The sequence below is a fragment of the Protomyctophum parallelum genome (assembly GCF_964188405.1).
Source record: "Protomyctophum parallelum genome assembly, chromosome: 21".
Classification (NCBI taxonomy): domain Eukaryota; kingdom Metazoa; phylum Chordata; class Actinopteri; order Myctophiformes; family Myctophidae; genus Protomyctophum; species Protomyctophum parallelum.
Genome location: NC_139713.1, coordinates 31,860,954 through 31,885,831, shown reverse-complemented (window position 1 = coordinate 31,885,831; position 24,878 = coordinate 31,860,954). Strand labels below are relative to the sequence as shown.

The window sequence follows — 24,878 nt, the reverse complement described above, 5'->3', positions numbered from 1 at the left end:
TGATGTGGTCAGCCTTAGTCACATATGCACTGTGTAACTGATGTGGTCAGCCTTAGTCACATATGCACTGTGTAACTGATGTGGTCAGCATATGCACTGTGACCAGTTGTGAAGCTTGTGGAATGCATCCAGGACGGGTGTAATACAGTATGTTGTAGTTTCTACACCAGTGGTTCTTAACCCATTCTGAACGGGCACCCATTTTGGTGTTGGCATCATGTCGTGCTTTAGCTATTGAAAAATAGCAGATCTACAAGCTCATATCGCGCCACCGAGTGGCGCGATACGAGCTTGTAGGTCTGCTATTTTTGAAAAATCGAAGAGCGACTGACATTTTTAGAATCTGATCTCAGGTCAGAATGGGTTCATCAGACCAGTGTGTGTCCGGCGGAAACCTCGTATGAATCTGATCTCAGGTCAGAATGGGTTAAAGCGGGGTCCAAGGATCCCCAGTGGTCCTTGAGGGTGCTCCAGGGGGTCCCTAGCTAAACGATTGATAGTTAGGAACCATCAAACCAAATGGACCCTTACAGGTCTATAACCCCCCCCCCCATAACCCTATGGGGGGGGGGGTCTGCCATAACATACTGTCCTTGAAATAAAAACAAAAGTTTGAGAACCGCTGTTCTACACTTATCAGGATCCTTCTCCCAGTGCTGTTCTGGATTACACTAGAACTTCTGGATCGCAATGAGGAACCCATTACAATAACACAGGCTTGAAGGGAGAAGGTTAGCTCTTCATGTGCAGGGAGAGACTTTGACCAGTTGCTTTACAGTGGCCATACAGTAGATAACAGATAAGGGTTGAAATGTAGGTCTACGGTTGAGACTGGACTCACTGGAGTATACATTGGAATGAAATGTCTTACTGTTGTACTTGATGAGGCTTGCTAAATAGGAGTTTTGGTTTCAGTATTACCGAGCAACCTTTACATCTTCAAGGCGTAGTCATTGAAACGTAACGAGGTAGCACAGGGTTTCATGTACAATTTTGTGCAATTAACGTAGCAATGAAATGAATTCTCCACATAGCTGATGACCGCCAATGTGTAGTTAGAAACAAACTGAGGATGGGAGCTGAGGACTCACACCGTGATGCTACAGGAGATGAAGAATACCTGGGACACTTCAGTGCGACAGGTTCAGTCCTGCAAGACAAAACCAGTGTTATATTTAACATTTTGCTTGCACAATTATGTTAAAACTTAAATAGGGTTGCATTTCCACAGAGTTTGTGGGAAATACATATAGTATTAATTTATTTTCTTAAGCCCATCTCGATTAGATTCAATATATGTGTCTGCAACACAAAGAATGTCAACATTTGGCTGACTATTTTGCTACTACTTGTGCCATAAACCCCTACCAAAGCTAACATTAACATGCATTACACACAGTAGGCGGGTAAGAATATGGTTTGACCCCAAAATAATTGCAACAAAAGGTTTCTCAACTTTTTTTTGTAGTATTAGGTCTCCTTAATAACATACTAAAAGTTTACCAAAGTTTGACCACCCGAAAGGTGTTATTTTCAAGATGGCCGCCGCCAGTTCTTAAAATACCATTACTCCTCCATTATTCATCCTAGAAAAATCATTTTGGTGTCTAACCCTATGTTTTGGTTATCTAGGAATCCAATTGGCATATATAAATTATATATAAAGGTACAATGATATATTAAAGCAATTGTTTATAAGGTTATAACAGTGTAATAGGACATTTCCCATTTCTATAATGCCGTACTGCCCAGGATTGGTGAATTCATCACCTATACACAATTCACATTCTGTTGAAGCTTTCAGGAGATTTATTTTGATTTATATTGATAACAATAAGGAATATATTCATTAGTACTGGGTGGTACTGTCATGTGACATTTGTAAAAGCATGGCTGCCAAGTGATAGACTGCATGGGAATATTACACAAATCATGGAATAAATTTACAGAGAAATGTCGGCACTATTTTGTTTGTAAAGGTGTCTGACAATAATAATAATAAAAATAAGTCCCCTATAGGGAAGTGGTTCCCAAACTGTGGGCCGGGACAAATATTGTGAAAATAGGCAATCTATAAAAGCTCACAACGCTGAGTGTCTTTGCACCAAACACACTCAGTCAGTAGAACCAAATGGCCACTTGTCTGGTCTATGGGGAAGATGGACTCCTCAGTGGGGATACAGTGGAGAGAAATGGCCCCTCATGGGCCTAGAGACGGTGTGTAAGTCAGTACAGAGCTATCACACATGTATCTTGGTATATAGGCAGGTGGTGGAGTGTCGCACAGATATAGGGTTCAGTTATGCTTGTCACAGACATCTTCTTATTCCCGAGACTGTAGTAGTTGTGTGTGTAAAATTAATTTCACATTTACTTTGTGTTTGGTACTGCTGGCAATAACCTTGAACCCTGGGCTCCAGTCTCGGTCTCCCCATAGAATCCCAATCTAATCTCCCTCCACGCTGTGTCCCTGCTGCTATCCAACAAACAAGCATTTCTTTCTGCATAGACCTAATGGTCAGACTGCATGTTTGAGGGGTGCTAGACCCTCCAATGCATGTCTTTTTAAATCATGTGGCAGCCAAGACTATGGACTTTAATGTTTGTTTAGGGTACTAAATGACAATGTAGGATGACATGTGGCCGATAAATACAGTGGGCGCCCCTCATTTCGTGATTTTTGCATTTTTGTACTAGCTGTTCTAGAGAGGGGAGAGGACATTCTGTGCCATAATGATCAGTCACTGGGGGCCCCAGTAATATGAATGGTCAGCCACCAACCAGACGCCGACTCTCCTGTGAGCCAGTCCGACATAGGGACACCCCTGTCTGCCTGACAAACAATCATGCACCACGTGGAGGTCTTACAACCACCACTATGTGGGTCTCACCCTCCTGTATGCCCACTCTAAGCGCCTAGCTCAAAGCCAGCAGGAGGTCCATTTGGGACCAGCATACATACATGTAGGAAAACGACTGTCTGCCTTGACAGTCTTGCAACATGTGGAGGTCTTATAACCACCATCAGTGGAGACTGTCCTCACTACCTATGCTAACTCAATAGGTCCTATCTCGGGAGTAAGAGCCAGCATGGTCCACATGGGACCAGTGGGACTAGTGAGCCAGGCGACATATAGGAACACTCCTCCAAGCCTAAGCTAAACCCCAATTCCTTAGTTTCTACCTCCTCCACACTCCGTTCTCCAGCATGCCATGACTTAGAAATCGTTTGAATCTCAAATGCTAATTTGCTTTTGGAGGGGTTGAGAACGAGGAGAGTGCAGGCTCCCTAAGCCACTTGGAGTGAGATATGGCAAAGATGAAAAGATCTTTCATGTATCGTTTGCAGAATTGTCTTTGTTGAAATGTGTGGCGTATAATTTCTCCTCCTCTACATGACAATCCTCGGAGCTCCGGAATGGTCAAACAATCCAACTGTGTGACATGTCATGATTGCTGTTACTTCAAAACGATGCAGGTCTATTCCCCCCTCCTGGACATGAAGAATGTATACTTGAATATTGGAATGTGGCTATTGCAATGCACAACATGGAGGTCTTAGAACTACCACCACAGGGATAGACAAGCCCCAATCTCTCAAGCTCTCAAGTGCCCCATAGCTTTAATGGGACATGTATGAGCCACCTCAGACATGCAGAGAGGAGAAGACCATGAGGGTCTTCTTAACTTTGCTCTTCTGTGCTCCAAGTCCCCAGGGAGAAATCCAGTGACCCCCACTCCCCATAATCCCCTGTTCCCACCTGAGGGGAACCCTAGGCCCACTAAACTCTAGACCGGACCCTCCTTTACCTTCTCACCCAACCCCACCTATCATACGCCCCTCTGCACCCAGTAGAGACTTAGGTTCTGACTACTCTGCACTAAGAGTAAATAGAGCGTCGCAGTCCCGCCCCCTCGAGAGACCCGGAAAATAAATCACTGTTCATTTTCCTCATAGACTTTTCAAAAAGTATTTATTTAAAGACGGTTACGCCGCGGACAAAGCCAACTCTTGTGACAAATCATGACAATAAACACAATGTTTTGGGCCAAACAAAGAATTAGAAAGTAGAAAGAAACGGCAGGTTACAACACTTTTCTTCTTTGTAATTATTTGTTTGGTCTAAAATATTGTGTTTGTTGTCATGATTTGTCACGACAAGAGTTGGCTTTGTATGACGCTTATACGGTCTTTAAATAAATACGTTTTGAAATGTCTATGGGAAAAATGCATTGGGAATTATTTCCTGGGCCTGGCGTCCTCATGAAAGAGGGCGGGACTGCGACGCTCTATAATGCAAGAAATTAGTTTTGGGTGGGGTGTATAATGATGAATTATTTAAAGTAGTTTGAGCCAGATTTTATCCACCGAGCTATCCAAAACGTTTCAATATTGCAATCATGTAGGCTATTATCTATCAATTGACAATATTCTCTGCCACAACCTTCTGAATTACTGAAAATTGTGACTATTAGTTTTGTTGTGTTTTGAGGATATCTTGAAACCTTATTCCAAAAAATATATAAATATTCAGACATTTATTAAATATTTAGTTTAGTTAACTTGAAACTGGTGACTATTTCAGAGGGTTTTAACAGAGTCACAAACACAATATTGGATTTCACAATTATCTAATTGTATCTCTGCAATTTGGACAAGTTCAGTGGACTCCTATACCCCAAAAACATAGGGTTAGACACAAAAAGTACTTGTCTAGGATGAATAATGAAGGAGTTAGGCTATTTTAATGGTTTTTAGGCCGTCTTGGACGCCATCTTGAAAATAACACCTTTCGGGTGGTCAAACTTTGGTAAACTTTTAGTATGTTATTAGGGACACCTAATACTACAACAAACTGTTGAGAAACCTTTTGTTGCCATTTTTTGGGGGTAAGGTGCTTTTCTTTCATAGATTTACTCGCCTACAGTGATACTAACTAGGAAGGGTAATTTGTTGTCCATATCTTGACAATTTTTTGTCAAGTCTTCTGATAAATGTTTTGCCAGGTGTAAAGTACTTAGAGCACTGACTCATGCAAATCATCAGGCAGGAGACAGCATGAACGCTAGACAGGTTAATTGGGCCCAAAATGCCTGGGAATCAGGAGTAATGTTTTTTTATGCTCCCGTGTCATTTGCACTGCAGACATCGACATTAACCCATTAAGACCGGAGACCAGATTTTACAAAATGTCTTCTAAATCATGACAGTTTTCAGTGGTTCTCAAACCATTTCATGTCAAGGTCCCCCAAAATGATATGTATTTGGCTGCTGACCCCCATCTGAAAATATGTTGTTTCAGGGACCCCCAAGCCAGAAGTAAAGTAAAGAGTTAAAACGTTTGCTGTGAAAGAATATATATCCAAGGATTTGCACACGTTTGCGATTTTTCCAAAATGGCAGATCTACAAGCTCGTAGCTCGGCACTCCACACTGTGAAAGCTTGTATATCTGCTATTGTTGAATAGCTGAAGTTAAAAATAATGGTTAAAGTGGTTAAAAGCTAAGGCGGTCCAGCCCAGGTCTTACTCTTAATGGGTTCAAGTAAGAGATTAAACTCATGATGCACATTATTGACATTAGTTTATCAGCTTCTCATACACTCACATCCAGGCGGTCGTTTCCCTCTAGCAGGTGGAGGACCGCCTCCTCTGTATGTACGTGTAGACTTTGACACAGTGGTCCGACGAGTCCAAGACTAGCAGCTGTCCTTTCTGAGTGACCGTCACTCCAACAGGGCAGGTCAGCCCCTCGTGGATGAGGACGTTGTAACCGCCCTCCTTGGGAAACTGGAGGATTTCCTTCCTCCCGCTGTCCGTCACCAACAAGTCCCCGTTGGAGTCCACGCAAATGCCCGTGATGCAGTGGAAGTCCTCTGTCTCCGAGAAGCGGGTGAGCTGCTTGGTCACCTGACCGTCAGCGCCCACTGAGGCGATAGAGTTCAAGGCCAGGCCCTGGGTGAAGTAGACCCTGCCGGCTGCGTCACACGTCACAAACTTTGGCCGCACGGCAGAGCACAGTTGACTGCAACTGACCACGCCGACATTGCGGTCCACAGCTAGGCACCACAGCATGCCGCCCGCCACGTCGGTCACCACAAACTGACCCGATGGCATGGCGGCAATGCCCCAAGGTTTGATCATCTGGTTTTTGTGGCAGGCCACACAGTGTCCATCCATGGTGTAAACTTTTACAGAGTTGTCATAGTTATCGGTGACCCCGATCAAGCCGTGGTGTGTGACTGCGATGGACAGGGGGATGAGGTTGGGCAGGTCAGCCCCAAGGAAGCTGAGGACAAAGTTGTCAATGCTGCTGGCATTGCGGCGGATCTCTCGCTGAAAGCCCTTGCGGTTGAAGATCTGGATGCGGTAGTTACCGCGGTCTGCCACCAGGACCTCGCCTTGTGCCGTTATACAGATGCCAACGGGCAGGTTGAACATTCCAGGCAGGTTCCCTTTGCAACCCATCTTCTTCACAAACTGGCACAGCTGGGGACCTGGCCTTCCTCCGGCTCCTCCAGACGAGGGCCCCCCTCCATCCATGGACTTAGATTTAAAGCTGCCCGGTGAGGCACATACCTCCTCTTCCACAGCTGCCGCCATGTCGACGTCTCGATAAAGATCCAGTGGAGCTTCTGCTTCACCGCCTGTGGCGCCCACTGCTCCAGCAACCTCCCCAACAACACTCTCGAGTCCCAGCTCCAGGCCACTGCCCTCGTTTGTATTCACAGTACAAGTGTTGGTGGACAACTGACCCACGTCCAGGGTCTTGGTATGGTCTGCTTTGCAAAACAGCGGCTCTTGGAGCTTGAAGGTGACTGGGAGGCTGCTCTTCAAGTCTAGTTCTGCCTCGTCATTACCGCCGTCATCATCCTCCAGCAGGGCGATGTCACTCTGCTTCATCCGCATAGCCAAGTAGTCACAGCGAGACACCACCTGCACCTCTGCAATGTTGAGGAGATACGTCTGCTCCTCCAAGATCTGCCCGTTCAGCTTCTCCAGCTCCGTCATGGAGGCCGTAAACGTTCTTCGAGAACGGCTCAACTCCTCCTGCAGGCGCAGCTCAGCAGTCGCATAGTCCTGCTGCACAGATCGATATTTGAGCCGGAGGGTCTTGGACACACTGTCGATGCATGCCTTCCTCCTCTGGATCTGACCCATGGCCTCACGGAGAGCCGTCATGCTGCCGCGTAGCTCTTTGCGTCTCCGCTCAGCAGTGGCTCTAATGGTGTGCACAGAATGTCCCTGGTGTAAGTGATCCTCCTCTTTGCAGAGGTCACAGAGCACTGCGGAGCAGTCGTGGCAGTACTGGCGCGGAAGGCGATTGCAGCAGGATTTGCACATGAGTGCCGCAGAAGCACTGTAGGAGCTGGCGCAGTCCAGGATCCTGAGAACGGTTAGGTTGTCAGCCAGCTGGGAGACGCTGCTCATACGGGAAACTTTGCTGCAGAAAGGGCAACGCACGCCATTGATGGTGCTAGCCAGCAGCTTCTCCAGGCACAGTCGGCACACCGTGTGGCCACACTGTAGGAGCTTAGGCCTTGTGTGGTGCGGGTTGTACGTCTCTAGACAGATGGGGCACTCAAGAACCTCCCGCATTAAATCTGGATCCAGAGCAGAGGATGCGGCCGCCATTGTACTGCTTACCCCTGTGTGGAATAGATACAAAAATTAGCCACTTAAGACATACAGTACATGCTTAGTTGTATGATGAATAGTGAAAATAGCTTATCTACAAGCCATTGTATGAGCTTGTTTGTCTGCTGTTATATTTATGAACATTTTAGTTTGAGAATTTCCGCATATAAAGAGTTAAAGACATGCCCAAAATTGCTGTAATGACTGTAAATGTGTTCATCATCCTTTTCTTCATCTACAGTATGAGAAGATGATATTCTTAATTGTCAATATAGTGTTCCACCATGTAATAGGATACATTCCATTTTATGCGATTTTGTCTACAGCATTGTATTTTAAAGCAGTTTCAAATAACTTAGCTCTCACTATACGTATACGGTAGACATGAGAGACTCCACTGCATCAACTGACAGAACAAATTTATTTGATGTACGTATATCAAAGAATTATAGTCAGCGTCATTATTTATGACAGACCAAATGTTGCAACTTTTCTAAACCGTTACCATACAGCTTTCTTACTGACAATGCTGCAATGTAGTGGAAGCCCGACTATTCAAAGATTGCCAAATATAATGTTGAAGGAGAGATATTTATGGAAAGACTGCATTACATTTGTAAATTAAAAAAAATCTTCAGTGCTTGGGTGGAGTCTCTCATCCATTGATCATTTTAAGAACCTTGATACTTGTTGAGCACATCTCTAACAAGTGGGTATTTTCAGCATAGTAGTGGAAATGTGATTTATTATAGGCCTAGGTCTTAACACCAGAGGCCTGGTTCAAATATTTTGTATGCGGACATTTTTGAATAATGTTGAAGCATTTCAACCTAATCTTGTATGGGGGTCCCTGACACAAAATATTTTCAGATGGGGGTCCACAGCCAAATACATATTACTTTTGGGGTGCCCTTGACATGAAAAAGTTTGAGATGGACTGCAGCTTAAACTGGGGGAGTGTAGACCTATAATGGCTGTGATTTAATGTACCGGTACATGGAAAATACATCATGAAATATATGTAATATTACAGCCAGTGATTCTAGGGCTATCAGCAGGGGTACTTTCCTCCACTGAGCACATAATTATGTGGGGCAAACAATCGACAGGTGCGTTGTTGGATAATAATGACAGTGAGAGGACATGTGCTACAGTGCTCCCTCTCAGTGTGTGAAACTCGTGGGGAAAAGTGGATATATCTAATAAACACAAGTTTTCTGCCAGCACTTGAATATGAAACTGGATGACAGTCAACTCAATAGTCGACCCCAAGTTGCAGCAATTAATTAGTGGGTGAGTAGCCAGCTGTTACACTGCACGACTGGACGATGACTCACCGACACGGAGGGCATATATGGGAGTAGTGGTGAGTGAGTGGTGACAGTATATATCAAATGTATGGAATATAATAAATGCACAGCCATTCTAGAGGGCTAATACTGATGTATCATTGTGCAGGCTACCTGGGAAGTGACTCGAATAACAGGAAGTGCTTGCGAGCAAGCAGGCTAACAGGCTAGCCTATGCTAACAAGCTCTCAGTGATAACACATAGGATAGGACAGTGGTTTTCAAACATTTTCATATCAAGGCCCATTATGTATTCTGCATTCAAGCCACGGACCACCATTTGTGATGAGATTTAGCCTTGCAGACCTTAGCCATGATTCATGACTCTCGTATTCATACGAGAGTCTGATAATCATCATGGCAGTCATGTTCCAGGGCTATGCAGACCCAAAACTAAAGAATATGTACACATATCCATGCTGCATTGATGTTGGTGCCATTAGGAGAGATGACAGGCAAACGTTGATCAAAATAATTATTTTAGTTGTAAATTAAGTAATGCAGATTGCAGATGTTAAAAAAATAATGTAACTCTTGGGAGTGTAAAATGAAATCAAATGGACCCGGAACATGGTTTCTTTATCAACGTCTAACTAATATAAACAATATAACATGACCTATCCATGTGTAGTAATAACAATAACAACGACAGTGTAATATAATCGCAGTCGTCGTACTTTAGACAAAGGAGTCTCGGTTGTGATGTGTGGGGTGGGTTTGCTTGACCGTTATAAATCGCGTGCTAGTACTGCAATAGCTTAACGGCTACAACAACAAACAGAAGGCCTCCTCCGAATTCTCCCCCTCTGGCTCGGCGGTGCTGCTCTGACATTAAGAGGCTTTTTGGCAACGATGCGCTTCGGAATTAAAATATATGAGCTATTTTTCTGTCATCACATTCATCAGTGAAAAAAGTTGAACGCTTACCGTTTTCATTCGACGTACAGTAAGTAGAGGTAAAGGGGCGTACAGTGACTGTGCTCCTACTGTGTGTTGTTGGGGGGGGGGGCACGCGTACACGGACGCGACGTGACGACGCGAAAATAGCAGATCTGCAAGCTCACATCGCGTCGCCGTGCGGCGCGATGTGAGCTTGCAGATCTGCTATTTCCGACGCTCGATATGGTCGCGTCGGCGTCATCACCACGCTTTTCGTTTCAGCAGAAAAACAAAAATCGCCCTGATTTCTATTCACTGTTCAGTGCTCAGGTCCGGTCTACAGCCCGTCTACCGTGTCCAGTTAATTTGTACGCGCACACTTGCATACAGGCCATAGAGATACAGCCGCACACAGTTTCAGTATCCGCTACAGACCGGATCTGCAAGTTTCAAAGCGAAATGATCCCATTCTATAACTCTCCAGCCAAGCTAAAATATGCTCCAACCCCACAGATGTTTTCATTGGCCCCCCCAGTGGTGGAAAAAGTACTCACATTTTTACTTACTTAAAGTAAACCAAAAGTAAAAGTGCTCACTATGCAGAATGTCCCATTTCAAAAGTCTTCAAATGTATGAAAACCTTTTGAAAATAGCAGATCTACAAGCTCACACAATGGGTCACATTGCGATGCATTGTGATCCTGTAGATCGACTATTTTTATTAAAAAAAATGTAGTGGAGTAAAAGTACAATATTTGGATCCAAAATGCAGTGGACTAGAAGTAAAACCATTGGAAGTTGGAATTACTCAAGTAAAGTACAAATACCTCAAAATTGTAATAAGTACAGTAATTAGGTAAATGTAGTTGGCATACTTTACACCATTGGGCCCCCCTGCAACTGACAAAGACAACTGGTTGGTAGCATTTTTTAAAAAAATCTGTCAGTCAAGTACAATTAATTATATACATTCTTACTTTATTTTATCCCTACTAGAGCGGTGCCTGTGGAGCCTCTACGGCGGTGCCCATTGGGAACTGGCCTACTTGGAATGATGCAAGTTGGAAATGCATGTCCCACACAGATATTATGTCTGTGTCCCTTTTATGCCCGACGTCAGAATTATGTCAGATTTCTGTATCCTTTATTCCTATATGGAGTTCTGTGTCAGCCATGCCCAAATATGGAGTGTTGGGATGTCAGAACAGGCCAGTGACTTAGACTAAAATACCAGAAGTTCTGGAGCAGGCAGGCGGATGAATGAGGCAGATCTTTCAGAGTTCCATGTTTATTTTCGGAGACAAAGTACAAACTCGACAGCCTAACGGCTTGTGGGCAACTCTCATACAGACAATTTCAGTCAATCTTTATAGTAACAGTACGGAAAGCACAGTATGGAAAGCACAGTATCTGGCCATTTGTTTGTGGTCATCAAGATAGTGGCCACTGGCTATTCTGAGATTCCTATAGCCTGCTAATGACTCCCTGCATGTGTGTCATCAAGACATGTTTGCCCAGCTGAGAGACAATTTAATGTTATACTATACTTTAGTTCTAAACAGTTATTTATGCTATATTAATGTGAATTGTGGTTCCAATACACCACACCAGCGTATGGAGTTCTGTGAGGTAAGAACAGGCCAGCTCTATATGTGGACACCGGGCACCACACTCCCTGTGGTGGTGTGGAACGCGTGTGTCGAATTTGAAGTCAGTGCGGCGAACGGTTCTCGAGTTACGTGGATTACAGACGGACAGTCGTACACACAGAGACTTGATGCATTTATAGTTAGAAGCACGTCGAAGTCATGCAAAGCTGCTTTTATTTTATTTTTTATGTTTTGTCCATGTTTATGTCAATAATTTGATTTGAAGCCTTTAGTTGTTTATTTTGAAATATAGCCTATAAACCTCCAAATCCTGCAGCAATATAACATTACCGGTAATCCATGTACAGCCTTTAGTGTTGAATTTCGCAGGTATGTGACGTATGTTTTAATAAGCAGTATTTGACTCCCTATTCTCATATGTAGGCTATGTGTTGTCTGGATTGAGAAATAGTTGTTAGTAGTTATCTTAGATGGCCACTAGATGGCTGCAAAAGCCTTTTTTCTTAGTAACTGTGCTGTGTTCATGCTCTGAACTATTGTATGTGGAGAGTCGCGCTATACCCACTTTGTGTGTGTGTGTGTGTGTGTGTGTGTGTGTGTGTGTGTGTGTGTGTGTGTGTGTGTGTGTGTGTGTCCTAACATAATGAATAGTACATAATGCATTTAGTTTCTTGGAATGATATTGGTAAACCAATAAGTAAGAGACAGTCAGGCAATAGTGAGCTCAAATAACGATATCTTACAAAGATCTTTGGCACACTTTCATTTTATGGCGATAAGTAATCAACTTTATGTCTTCCCATAATCTAATTTACAACTGCATATATAATCAAACAAGAAAGTGCAATAATGGTATGGCTTCCATGTGCAATTAAAAAGGCTCTTAGAAAGTTAGCTAAATTAATTCGTTATCTGGTTACTGGCTTCCCCTAGATATAATTGCCTACATCTTAAAAATGTCATTTGAAAATATTACTTCAGTCTTACTATAGTGGCATAATAGCTTTCCTACAATCCTTTTACATTCGTGCTACCGTGATATGCATATCTTAAACCATGCCTACGCATCATCCTTATCATCACCACCAGTGACATGTTAATGTGGTCTTTCTGTGCAGATTGATACTATTGCAGTAGTTCTCAAAGTGGGGTCCAGTGACTTTGACTTGTGAACCCAAATTGGCAGTTACAGATCCATTTGGTTCCATTTGTACCGTACACTTTCAGAGTAGGGGTCTTTGAAATTAAAAGGTTATTTTGAGAACCACTAGCCTTTGAAACTTGGCCTTGTGGTTTGCTGTTGTACGCACTAGCAGCGGGAGTTGAGCAGAGTGGTTCGCTGTACTATATGCATGTACTGGAGCAGCATGGGCTGTGTATGGTTGGCGTAGCACAGGGCTATTCAACTAATTGTTCACGCGATGTGAGCTTGTAGATTGGCTATTTTGGGCGCCCGATACCGTCGAGAGGGCAGCGCTCCATGGATTCGTCTATATAAAGAAGAAACATAGGTTAGAGAGATGCAGACTGTTGTAGGCGGCTAGGCCCCTTCGGCGCCATGCTGTAAAAAATATGACATAAAAAGTAACATTTGAAATGTTTGGCACCCTTATGCTCTTTGGAGCAATCAGTCTGGTTAGAGGAAAACATATTGTTTCTAACCCATGGCAAGTTGCAAGTTCCCACATGGTATAAATATTAAGTAAAATGCTGATGATAATAATGAAGAGAAAAGAGCTGTCTGAAGATGACAGGGGGGGGGGGGGGGCTGTCCATCACCAAAGCATGCACAAGGCTATAGCACCATTTCCAGAGACCTTGACATTCCTAGTTTAGAATATTTTCACAAAGTCTGTTATGGGAACTGTTATGAATTTCCCAAGATTTGGCGGTAAGAGGAAACCTGATCTCCGATGTTGTTTAAAGTTGGTGTAAGTAAGCCATTGAGAGAAACACATTGCTTGGCGTCAATGATGGGCACAAACCTTGTATGTCCAAAACTGTTACTTTTCAGGAAATGAAAAAAAAGGTCCTGCCAGTGCTTTTATCAAAGGCTCTTGTTAACACTTTTCATTTGTTAAATATAACACCCGCAACATAGTTGAAACATGGAGATACAAGGTTTCTGCTCGACAACAATGATGACATCCTGTGATCTCAATGCTGACCTGCAGAAGGCTGTGGTAATGTTTTCAGCCCACACCAGAACCAGAACCTAGAGGGGCTTAATGGTCGGACACCAGGAGAAGCCCTACTGTGGAAAGAGAAATGCAAGAAAGGCATGACTGACAGCCTGACCCAAATCCTTTTGGGAAAATGTGCTGTGGCCTGATGAAACCAAATTGTATGTTTTGGGCCATGCAGAGAGAATCACTTTGTTTATAGACCGTAAACTGCTTTTTGTGTGTTTCGTTTTACAAGAAGCACCCTACCTAAATACTGCACGTGTGCTGTGCTGCTTTGGAGCATGTCATTAGAGGGGACATTAAAAAATACAAATAGAACATTTTAAAATGGTCTTATCTACAAACTCACAATGAGTCATGGCACTATCATGTATCACAATATTGAGTGCATTGCATTGAAGTCGATGAGGAAAGTCAATGGTTAGTTTTAGGGTATAGTGGATAACGTCACTTATTTTTAGCTTTTTACCAATATAGTATAGTTGGCTTTCCATTGTCAGAAAAATGAGATTCAGTCAAAGGTCATCATTAATCCCCAGCAATTGGCCCATAATTTACTTCCCGAAGCAAAGCACACAGTAATGTGTCAAGAGAGAATGTTGGACGGAGCAATAGATCCTGAGCTCCGTCTATCCCTGTGGGAACCTATGGCAATGCTTTCAACCTTCTTCCAAACTGGAACCGGTTACAAATGAAGGATAGGAACTAACTGCAGAAAGATGAAAGAGCCATGCTAGAAATATCGTAGCCAAACGTTATGCAGCCAACAATCAGAAAATAGGTATCTATAATGTTGCCAAGGCTATATTTCTGTTTCTTAAATGGGGAAAGCTGATGTTAATTTGCACCGTAATGGACAAAATCAAGGTTGTTTCAATTTCCAATAATTGGAGGGGGGGGGAGAGAGAGAGAGAGAGAGAGAGAGAGAGAGGTACAGAGACAGAGAGAGGGGGAGAGAGAGTCTGAAATTTCCCTTGAGCATGCATTTCCATCCATGACAGAAAAGACAGAAATCAACAGACTGTGTAAAAAGAATAGCGACTATGATCTGGCTGTTTGCCAATGGACTCTAAAGTAGAGGGTAGAACTAATCGGGGAGCAACAGTTAATTTACTAATGGATTTAATAAATAAAAACGTAATGAAATAATCAATTAATAATCAATTCCCTATTTTGGGCAGGGCAGTATGCGTGAAAAGTTTCCACATAAAAATCTAAAATAGTGAAAATATCGAATCTACAAGTTCACAGCATGCATCATGATGCATTGTGAGCTCGTACATCGTCACTTTCCACTATTTTTGCACAACAATGTTGTATGACAAGACAAAGTATAAAATAAGGTCTAGGCAGTTAGCACTAAAATGCATCTCTAAAATGCATCTCTAAAATGCATCTCTAAAAGTAATTTGATAGAATAATTGCTCATAACATAGTCGATAGTTGCCGCCCTAATGCTAACAACAAGCGTCAACATTTGCATGAAATTACAATTGGAATATATCTGACACTTCTTTTTTTGCTGTTGTTGCTAAGACAACGCAAGCCTGGCCGGAGGGAGTGGTTGTGTCCCTGATGAGTAATTATACTGCATCCAGTCCACAAAGACGCTTTAATTATCCGGGGCGGCACCATCAATGGTCTGGAAATTCACCCCGTTTATCTCCTCCCTGTGTTTGTTGACTGGTCAGTGTGATAATCTTTTTGTTATTCCATAAAGTGAAGAGAGTCAAGAGAGTGTCAAGAGTTGGTTTATTAAGTGGCGTAGTGCTGGTGGTGGGGGGTGTCCTTCATGAAGCCTAATTTATGCTCTGTCGCACGACGGCAGTGCAAGCTGAAAATATGAGCATAGCATTATGAATCTTAACATATATCTACAAATGCACCATGTCTCTGTCTGTACGTTTGTGCGTCTGTAATCCACGTAACTCGAGAACCGTTCGCCCCACGACTTCAAATTGGACACATGCGTTCCGCACACCCACAAGGAGTGCAGTGCCCAGTGTCAAGTTGGCCGGACCAAGCCCCCAGTAAGGCTATCCAACGTTGAAGCGGCAACTACCGACGGACGTTCATGACGTCATGTGCGTCAGCCCCGGACCTCAAATTTGAGGTCCTGGCTAGGCTAGGCTAAACTTCTGCTCGCTCGAGCCATTGAGTTATATGTACTTCCGACAGTCTTCCGGGTGCTTCAAAACGCCACTGAGCAACTTCTATTGAAAGGAATAGCTTGGGGGAGGGGCTAGCGCTCTGGTTTGGTCTCTTATCCTTTTATTACTCTATGGGTCGGACCCACGGTTGTCCAGAACAGATACAAAAGCCTCTTTCTGGACAGGGTCCCCCTGGGACATACTATTATAATGGAGCTGGCCTGTTCTGACATCACAACACTCCATATTTGAGCATGCCTGACACAGAATTCCATATATAGGAATAAAGAACACAGAGATACAGATACAGAAATCTCCATATATGAGCATAAAAGGGACACAGACAGATGGAACGGGTACTCTGACACAGGTACAACAGGTATTGCATAGCCGGGTGGGGCATGGATCTCCAACTTCCATCATTACCGACTCAGTGCTCTACAGCCACTGTCAGCCAGGCACCGGTCTAGTCTATCTATAAAGCACCACGTCTCTGTATGTCTGCACGTGTGTGCGCCTGTAATACACGTAACCCGAGAACCGTTCGCCCCACTGACTTAAAACTCCATATATGGGCATAAATGGGACACATAGTGGCCTGTTCTGACATCACAACACTTCTTATTTGCGCATGCCTGACACAGAACTTCATATATAGGAATAAAGGGACACAGAGAGACAGAACATAAATCTCTATATATGGGCATACAAGGGACACAGACAGCTGGGTGGAACGGGTACTATCCATATACAGTATATGGAATTAATTCTATACTCGCTCACTATGAACACACTTGCCAGTTGATACACTCCATGGGCACCGCTCTAGTTAATTGTAATTCAACAATATTTTACCTGGTCAATGAAGATCAATTTCCAGCAAAACGGGCATAAAATAAATAATAATTATAATTGTCTTAAGTTTTCAAATGTTAATTTTTTAACAACATTTTCAAAATGTTCAGAAATAGTGATAATTACAGACAAATGGCTACAAAGTACACTTTGCTTGCAGTGCTTGCAGTGCTCGTTGTGCCCATTGACTGTCCATTGACTCAAGTTATGTAGGGATTACGTGGCTAACTTAATATCGTAAAAACAACGAGCACTGTCAACGACACGACGACAACAACAGCGACAACAAAAACAGCCTAGAATGATCCTGTACCATGAAATAGACTTGTTTACGCAGATAGGAAGCTGTAGTCTGGGGTGAAATGTGCGAGTGAGAGTGAGTGTGACTGGCCCACCGCCGCCGACCTGAGCTAATCACTGGGCTTTATTGTGAGGGCCAGGTGACGACAGCTCCTTTCTGTGTCTGTGTTGACTCAAGAAGTGCATGTAATTGGGCTCTTAGGGCCACCCCTTGAGCCTGTTTACATAGCATGTGAAGTTACCCCCTACCCGCCAATGTATCATACACTCCCACAGTCTCACACGTATGCTTGGGTAGCCAGGCACGCACGCACATACTTAAACCCTTAAAGCCCTAAATCGTATACTCCGTTGTACAACGAATAGCCCAAATCCACAAGCTCACAATGTGTCACATAGCTATTAGATCTGCTATTTAATAAAAATAGACCTGTGTGAAGTGAGGGGCACTTTACCAACACCTATCATGTTACATCATCACGATATCATAACATAACATTCATTGTTAATGACATTTAATGACATTTGTGTTAAAAGTTTTTTGCCTTTATTGATAGGGTACCGTGACTAGACAGGAAAGGGGGAGAGAGATGGGGAGTGACACATGGCAAAGGCCGTCAGGCAAAGCATCCTCCTACACAGTGTCTAGACAAGACAAACATTAAACCTGTATATAGGAGGGGCTAGCGCCCCTCAAAAAAGCAAGAATCACACTTGTGTGAAGTGAGGGGTACCCTTGTCATCATACATCATCATACAACATCACATTCCGTGCTCAGCCAATCAAATCACAAATGTGGTACACACAGACCCACAAAGCTGGGCATAGCCTCAAAAAACGTAGTATTCTCTGTTTGCTTTTGTTTTAATTTGCCCAAAATATGGACACCAAGATGAATGTGGTTAAACAACCATTTTCCATTTTTTGTGCGTGCTAATTTAATTCCTGCAGCAACAGAGTTGCACACTATCAAATTATAGTAAAAATAATATACAATGTTATTATTTTCCCATTACATGTGACTGACATCTTTTGTTTCTTTTCCTATATGGTTTTCAAATAAACTAAAGTATGTCAGGTCAGGGTGTGAAATGATTCATTCATTAAGTTACTGCTGTGTGTGAGATGACGTGATACATGACGTGCTTGAGAAACTGGAAATGAGACGGGGAAAGACACGAATTGGATTATCATCCCTATGATACTGTATCTGTTTTCATACGTTCAACGTTCCAAATCTAATTTTCCCTAGTCTCAGAAATTTCACAACTAGGTCTTAGTGAAGAGAAAACAGTTTTTTTTTAATAGATTTCATGACATAGGGTAACTAATACTTGGTGGCATCGGTTTTACTCTCTACACCAAATATAATTGCCGATATACAACAACTACAACCTTGTAGACGGGCTACTGTATTTCTTTGCCAAATATTCACCATTATGACATAGCGATGCTAAGGTTGAAGTGGTTAAAACCTTGCAGATTTTAGCGGAATGCATTATGGTACTGTATGCTATAGGGATGTCCCGATCACGTACTTTTGCTCCCGATCCGATTCCGATCATTAGATTTTGAGTATCTGCCGATAACGATTATTTCCTGATCCAATATTTATATTTTTATAGAACAATTATGCCATATCACAATGGTACAATATCCAAAATCACAGACAATATCCAGTCTAATATCATCATATGAATATAATATTGATACTAGGGATGCCCTACTAGGGTTTTTGCTCCCGATCCAACGTGATCGGCCCGATTTCCGATCAGTGATCGGATCGGGACAACCCTAGTATGTATGTTTGCGATGGTGCGATAGTTTGCATCGGTTGTATCGGGTGTAAGGTCCACTATACTGTACATCCGAACACCACGAAAACGTAATCACTATAGTAGTGCACTAGGTAGTGACTTCGGACATATGGCTGTGGCTCAGGAGGTAGAGCAGGTCGTCCAATGATCCATGGGTCGGCGGTTCGAATCCCGGCTCCTCCTGTCTACATGTCGAAGTGTCCTTGGGCAAGACACTGAACCCCAAATTGCTCCCGATGTGCTGGTTGGTACCTTGCATGGTTTCGCTGCAATCGGTGTATGAATGGGTGAATGTAATGCACAATCTATGTAAAGCGCCTTGGATAAAGGCGCTATATAAATGCACCATTTACCATTTGCATATCAACGTTTCGATCGTGCGGATACAGTATGATACTTTTGATACTTTCGTGTGACGCTTGCAGCATGATCAGTAGGGCGTTCCAAATATGGAGATAAGAGGTTTCTGCCCAACAGCAACGATATCCTGAAAACTTCAGACTCCACCTGTGTTGTCCAATTTCTGTGTTGTCCGATACCTGCATGAATGCCACCATTTCTCACAGCTGTGTATAGCCAGCTGGCAGAGCGCGTGCATACGTGTGAGAGGCTCCGATACGTCCCCTCCGTCCTTGTCCTTCAGTTAACTTTTTAAGCACAGATAAGAAGCACAAAGAAATGTTGCCTTGAAGAGCTCAGTTGCGAATGCAGACACAATCAGAAACTCTCACCCTCTCTTTTTCTGCCCTTTGCCCTCTCTGTCTGTTTGTCTCTCTTGTCCTCTTTTTATGTCTTCTCTGCACGCACGCACACACACACACACACACACACACACACACACACACACACACACACACACACACACACACACTGTTTGAGTTCACACAGTATATGTTTTCTTTTTTGCCTCTGTGAAATAGTTTGAAGGCTGCTCCGTTTCAATATGATTAAGGGCATTGCAGGAAATGAATCATTTGAAATCGTTACCCTAAGCTGGTCCCAATTACCCTACCTTGAAGAATGTCATTTGGAAGGGCTTTTTTTTCCTTTTTTCCCCCCTCTCACCCTCTTCCTCCTGTAAACCGTAGAGCCAGACTGTGGGACTCGGCCAGAGTTCCCCTTTATTTATTTGTGTGTGTGTGTGTGTGTGTGTGTGTGTGTGTGTGTGTGTGTGTGTGTGTGTGTGTGTGTGTGTGTGTGTGTGTGTGTGTGTGTGTGTGTGTGTGTGTGTGTGTGTGTGTGTGTGTGTGTGTGTGTGTGTGTGTGTGTGTGTGTGTGTGTGTGTGTGTGTGTGTGTGTGTGTGTGTGTGTGTGTGTGTGTGACGACACAGTACGAGTATTATATTTGTGTGCGTGCATGCATGTTCTGTGTGGGCGTGCAGTGTTAACTAAAACATCTGCACATTATTGTATTTATCCAGTGGTTCCCACCTCTGGTCCTGATATGGTGTTTTCCTCATTGGAGCTCCAGGAAACTGTGAGGGCGTTAAAGCCCATCACACATCACATCCATCTTTTAAACCTTTACTGAGACACATCTAACAAATGCCTTCTAAACCAAATATTTCTCACACTAGATTGCAGCGCGGCATGAAGTCTGCAAGTTTGCATATCTGCTATTTTTGAATAGCCAACACAAAAATCTGATTGGTACTGTAACTCTTTTTTTGTAAGCCTTTTTTTCCCAACAATTGTCTAATGTAATCCTGGGCGCTACACCCCCTCTGCCAACCTGGGGAAAGCAACGGACTAACCTCATGCTTCCTTAAATGCATGAGGAGTCCAAGCTTCTTCTTGGCAGGGGGGGGGGGGGGGTTATTTAATTTGTATTTGTATAAAAAAATACAAACATATTTGAGATGATGTATTTGAAATCAAGCCCTACTGTCTGTGGTTCTATTTTAGGAAACTTTAGTTCAAAATTTTGAATTATGAACTATGAACTGAACTGTTGATTTACCATTTTGAGTACATTTTGAATTCTTGGCCATTCTACATTATTTCTATATTGCCGTATTTATATGTTTAACTTAGTAAACCATGTGAGTGCATTTTTCACCACTGAGTACAGATGCACTGTGGAGGAATCGAACCACAGTGGTGGGCAGCCAGCAACCGTTCCCCCGAGCCACCCCCAAATCATGTTCGTGTCAACGCACAGACAGCAGAGAGCTTCGCAGCTCATTTGAGTGCCGGGGGTACTCTTCGCTGACGTACCCCCTGCACGTCAAATAGACACTTTCTCATGGGCGCACATAAAATTGCACATAATGCTACAACAACACAGATGACACATCTGTTTCCGTGCAACACGTGGTCTAAAGTCCCCCACCGCCCCCATAACAGAAACACTTTGCAATAAATTAGCATTCTCTCTTGTTTCTCCTCCTTTTCCCCCTCTATGTCCATGTTATTGCTTCATTGTTATCCCTCTGACAGAGGAAATGATAGGCAAAGAAAATGAGAAAATACCCCCACCAGCGCTAAACGGGAACATCAAACGGTGCTTATTTACACACGGGAGAAAGCAGCCAGTGACCCCCATCCATCCCTCGTCTATACAAGCTGATGACAGTGAGGGATTAGTTGTTGTTGTTTTTACTTCTTCTTTTTCCCGGCTGCTGACAAAAGTAGATCCAGATGCGCTAGCGGTGCAACAAGCGCAGGAGAGGTTGTGAAACTCCCTGGTCGTCGCCCTCGCTTGCGTACAGTCAGTGTGTGTTTAGATGTAGCCGTTTGTTTTTGGGACGTCGGAGGGAAAGAAAGGTACAGATGGGAAGAAGGAGAGGGACGGGTTTTCGTGTCGTCTCATGCATGGTGCATGAGACGACACGATCTTTTAAACCCTATAGCGCCCCCTGTTCTGGGCATATGTCATGAATAATATGGGTGAATGTTTGGTGAAAATTGGAACAAAAGTAGGGAAAAATATCCGTCTGAAAGCTCACAATAAGTTTTAGTAGATCTGATCAGTGTCATTTCAATCACATAAATACAACACTCTTATTCAGATATACATGGAATGACAACGTTTTAATAATTATTTTGACCACAATTATTTTGAGGCGCTAGCCCCTCCTACATCCAGCCTTAAGTTACCGTCCACAAACTTTGTCTTAAACAAACATTAAATTCCCATTGACAATGAATGGAGAATTTTACGTCATAGTGTCTGAGGAAATGGGCATAGTGTCTATTTTACGTCATAAGAGTGCCCCTCACTTCACACGGGTGTTATTTTTTTGAAAGCCTATACACATACGAACACAACAGACGACATAGGAAAATAAAATAAGATGCAAAAAGAACAACATCTGACCTCTTCTTCACCCCCCCCCCCCCCCCCAGAGGCAACGGACCAGGGGCTCGGCGGAGGCGGCGCCGGCGGCGGGCGCCGCGAGCTGAAGTCGGTGCCTTTCATCAGCTACCTGTGGGCGCTGCTGAGGAGCCAGCTGCTCTCCGAGGACCTGGTGAACGGCGTGGAGATCCGCTGCCAGGAGAAGGGCAGCTGCCCGTCCGCCTGCCACCTGTGCCACCACCAGGCCATGATGGGGGGCGGCGGGACGGACGGAGGGGGCACGGGAGGAGGAGGGGGAAGCCGCGCGGGCGGCGGTCTTAGTGGCGGCCGGGGCAGCGAGCAGCCCTCGTCCTCGCCCACTCCCGTGCTGCTGGAGGTGAGCCGCGTGGTGCCACTCTACAACCTGGTCCAGGACAACATCACCAGAGAGGTGGGTGAGAGAGAGAGAGAGAGAGAGAGAGATATGAGAGAGAGAGACATATGAGAGAGAGAGATATGAGAGAGAGACATATGAGAGAGAGATATATGAGAGAGAGAGACATATGAGAGAGAGACATATGAGAGAGATATATATGAGAGAGAGATATATATGAGAGAGAGACATATATGAGAGAGATATATGAGAGAGAGAGATATATGAGAGAGACACATATGAGAGAGACATATGAGAGAGAGATATATGAGAGAGAGAGAGAGATATGAGAGAGACACATATGAGAGAGATATGAGAGAGAGATATATGAGAGAGAGCGCGAGCGCAGGCACACCTGAGCTTCCATGCGCGGCCAAAAGCCTCTCGTGGCCAGCGTCTCTTGTGGCTTTTGTCCGCGCATGGAATCCTATGTGTGCTTACACCAGAGAGAGAGAGAGGCCCCTTTGGAGGTGTGTATCGTCCAGTGGTGGAAAGAAGTACTAGTATTAGTAGTGGTAGTAGTATTAGTAGTTAGTATTTTGTAGTATCAAGTATCACTGCAATGTGGAACAACTCCGTTACAAGTTTAAGTCCGGAATTCAACATGCACTTGAGTGACAGAAGTACAGAAGTCTATTGGCTATGCGTATTGTGGAGTGTCTGTGTTCAATGAGCAGGCGGAACAGGGGATTGCAGCAGTTTCAAACGGCTTTTTATTTGTTTAGCAGTAAATCATACAGCAGGCCGGAGAAACCCCACATAGGTTCCGGATAACTTATATTCCATACAATGTTAGTTTCACAGGCGTCCTCGCCAGCCTGGAGAAGGATGAGAACAGAAGGTTAGATTTCAACTTAGGATTGTACAGTCTCTGATAGCTCGCTCCTCACTGGAGGGCTTTGGGTTTTAATAAACGATAAGAGCTGACGGCGATGCCTTGCTTCGTGACGTCATCGGTCGTTATCTTTAACTGTAGCGGGTCTTCTCCCATAGCGGGGGGTTCAGCTCCGAGAGAGCACAAGCCGTCAAGCCGTTCCGGCGTATATAATGAGCGCCTGTTTGCCAGACAGGACTCAATGCAATATCAAGAATTATAGGTTTCTTTCCGACCTTATTATTGGTAGTTTCCACGTCGCCGTCACTGGCGGGGCTGCCTTCCTCCCGCAGCACGGTACGTGGAACTGGAACTCCTGTTCCTATATTTTATTCATACAGTCCGGTACACTCTGTCCCTCGGACATTTCCTGGACCGTTCCTAAAAACCTGTGACGAGAGGAGAGTGACAGTTAAGACATGCAGAGCTATACACATGAGTGTGTGTTCGGTGGAAGTGTGTGTGTCTTCTTACCCCCCGACGGTTTGCTGTGCGTGCCTCCGTGAGCGTGTGTGTGAACCAGCCGCTGTCAGACGTAGACTGAGTCTTCCTTTTATATGACGGGTGTGGCCGCTTGCTGATTTGGGTGCGGTCGGTCCATCAGCTCAATCTGGCGGAGGAGGAGATTCGGGACGTATACATTCCCTATTAGGCGGCCGAGGGCGTTCCTAGCGGCCCGAGGCGTCTTCTGTCTGACAGCGTGTCTGGTTGCCCTGGCAACGCACTTACCATCGCGGGGTGTCGCTCGCGAGACCCCACAGTATGCAATGCGATGCATTGTGAGCTTGTAGATCTGCTATTTTCAAATGACCGAAATGTATCTAGTGGTTAGTAGGTTTGTAATAACAATCAAAATCTACTAAGTAAGTAACTAGTAACTAAGTACGTTTTCAAATACATGGTGGAGTAAAAGTGAATTGCCTTGGAGAGCTAGTGGAGTAGAAGTAAAAGTACTGAAAATCTGAAATACTCAAGTAAAGTACAAAGAAAGAGAAATGAATGTTCACAAAGTACTGATATATTACTGAATTAGAAGATAATTCAGAACCTTTTTGTTTAGTTGTCACAAAATCTCAATTCAGGCAGATGTACTAGTATTTAGTAGAATATTTAGTAGATTATAACTATCAATTATGTTCTTATTCTATTGATACATTTTTCAGTTTATCTAAATAGTCACGAAGCATTTAATATATCAACAAATAGATTAACCACTTAAGGCAAGCGTACCACACGGTACAGTTCACTTCACACAGTTGAAAATACCGGTAATAGTTATCACCATTATACGTTCTCTGAAAGTGTACATTTAAATATGCAGGCATTATATACTGTAGGATAGAAACTATGAAAAAGCTACTATACTGTGGAAGTGGAAGGGTTATCGGTTCAACCCTGGTGGAAAACGGACCTGAGTATCAATCACAGTTCAGCCTCTGTCTTAATAAATTAAATGTTTTCAATTAACAAGTTAAGATTCATAGATTCAAGCCAGTTTATTGATAATTA

General features: G+C 43.7%; 2 protein-coding genes across 2 annotated transcripts in view; one reads left to right on the top strand and one right to left on the bottom strand.

Moving 5' to 3' along the window:
- Nucleotides 1-24,878, top strand: part of astn2 (astrotactin 2) — a gene marked incomplete at its 5' end in the record, with an annotated part of 505,571 nt that overhangs the window by 401,070 nt on the left and 79,623 nt on the right. Inside the window, one exon of the mRNA XM_083793933.1 lies at nucleotides 22,134-22,513. Coding sequence (XP_083650059.1) covers nucleotides 22,134-22,513 — 380 coding nt within the window. The remainder of the gene's footprint in view (nucleotides 1-22,133; nucleotides 22,514-24,878) is intronic.
- On the bottom strand, nucleotides 434-9,980 carry trim32 (tripartite motif containing 32). Its single transcript, XM_083793935.1, has 3 exons — nucleotides 9,915-9,980; nucleotides 5,609-7,649; nucleotides 434-1,150 (listed from the first exon to the last, which is right to left on the bottom strand). The coding sequence occupies exon 2, from the start codon at nucleotides 7,633-7,635 to the stop codon at nucleotides 5,629-5,631; it is 2,007 nt and encodes a 668-aa protein (XP_083650061.1). The 5' UTR covers nucleotides 7,636-7,649; nucleotides 9,915-9,980; the 3' UTR covers nucleotides 434-1,150; nucleotides 5,609-5,628.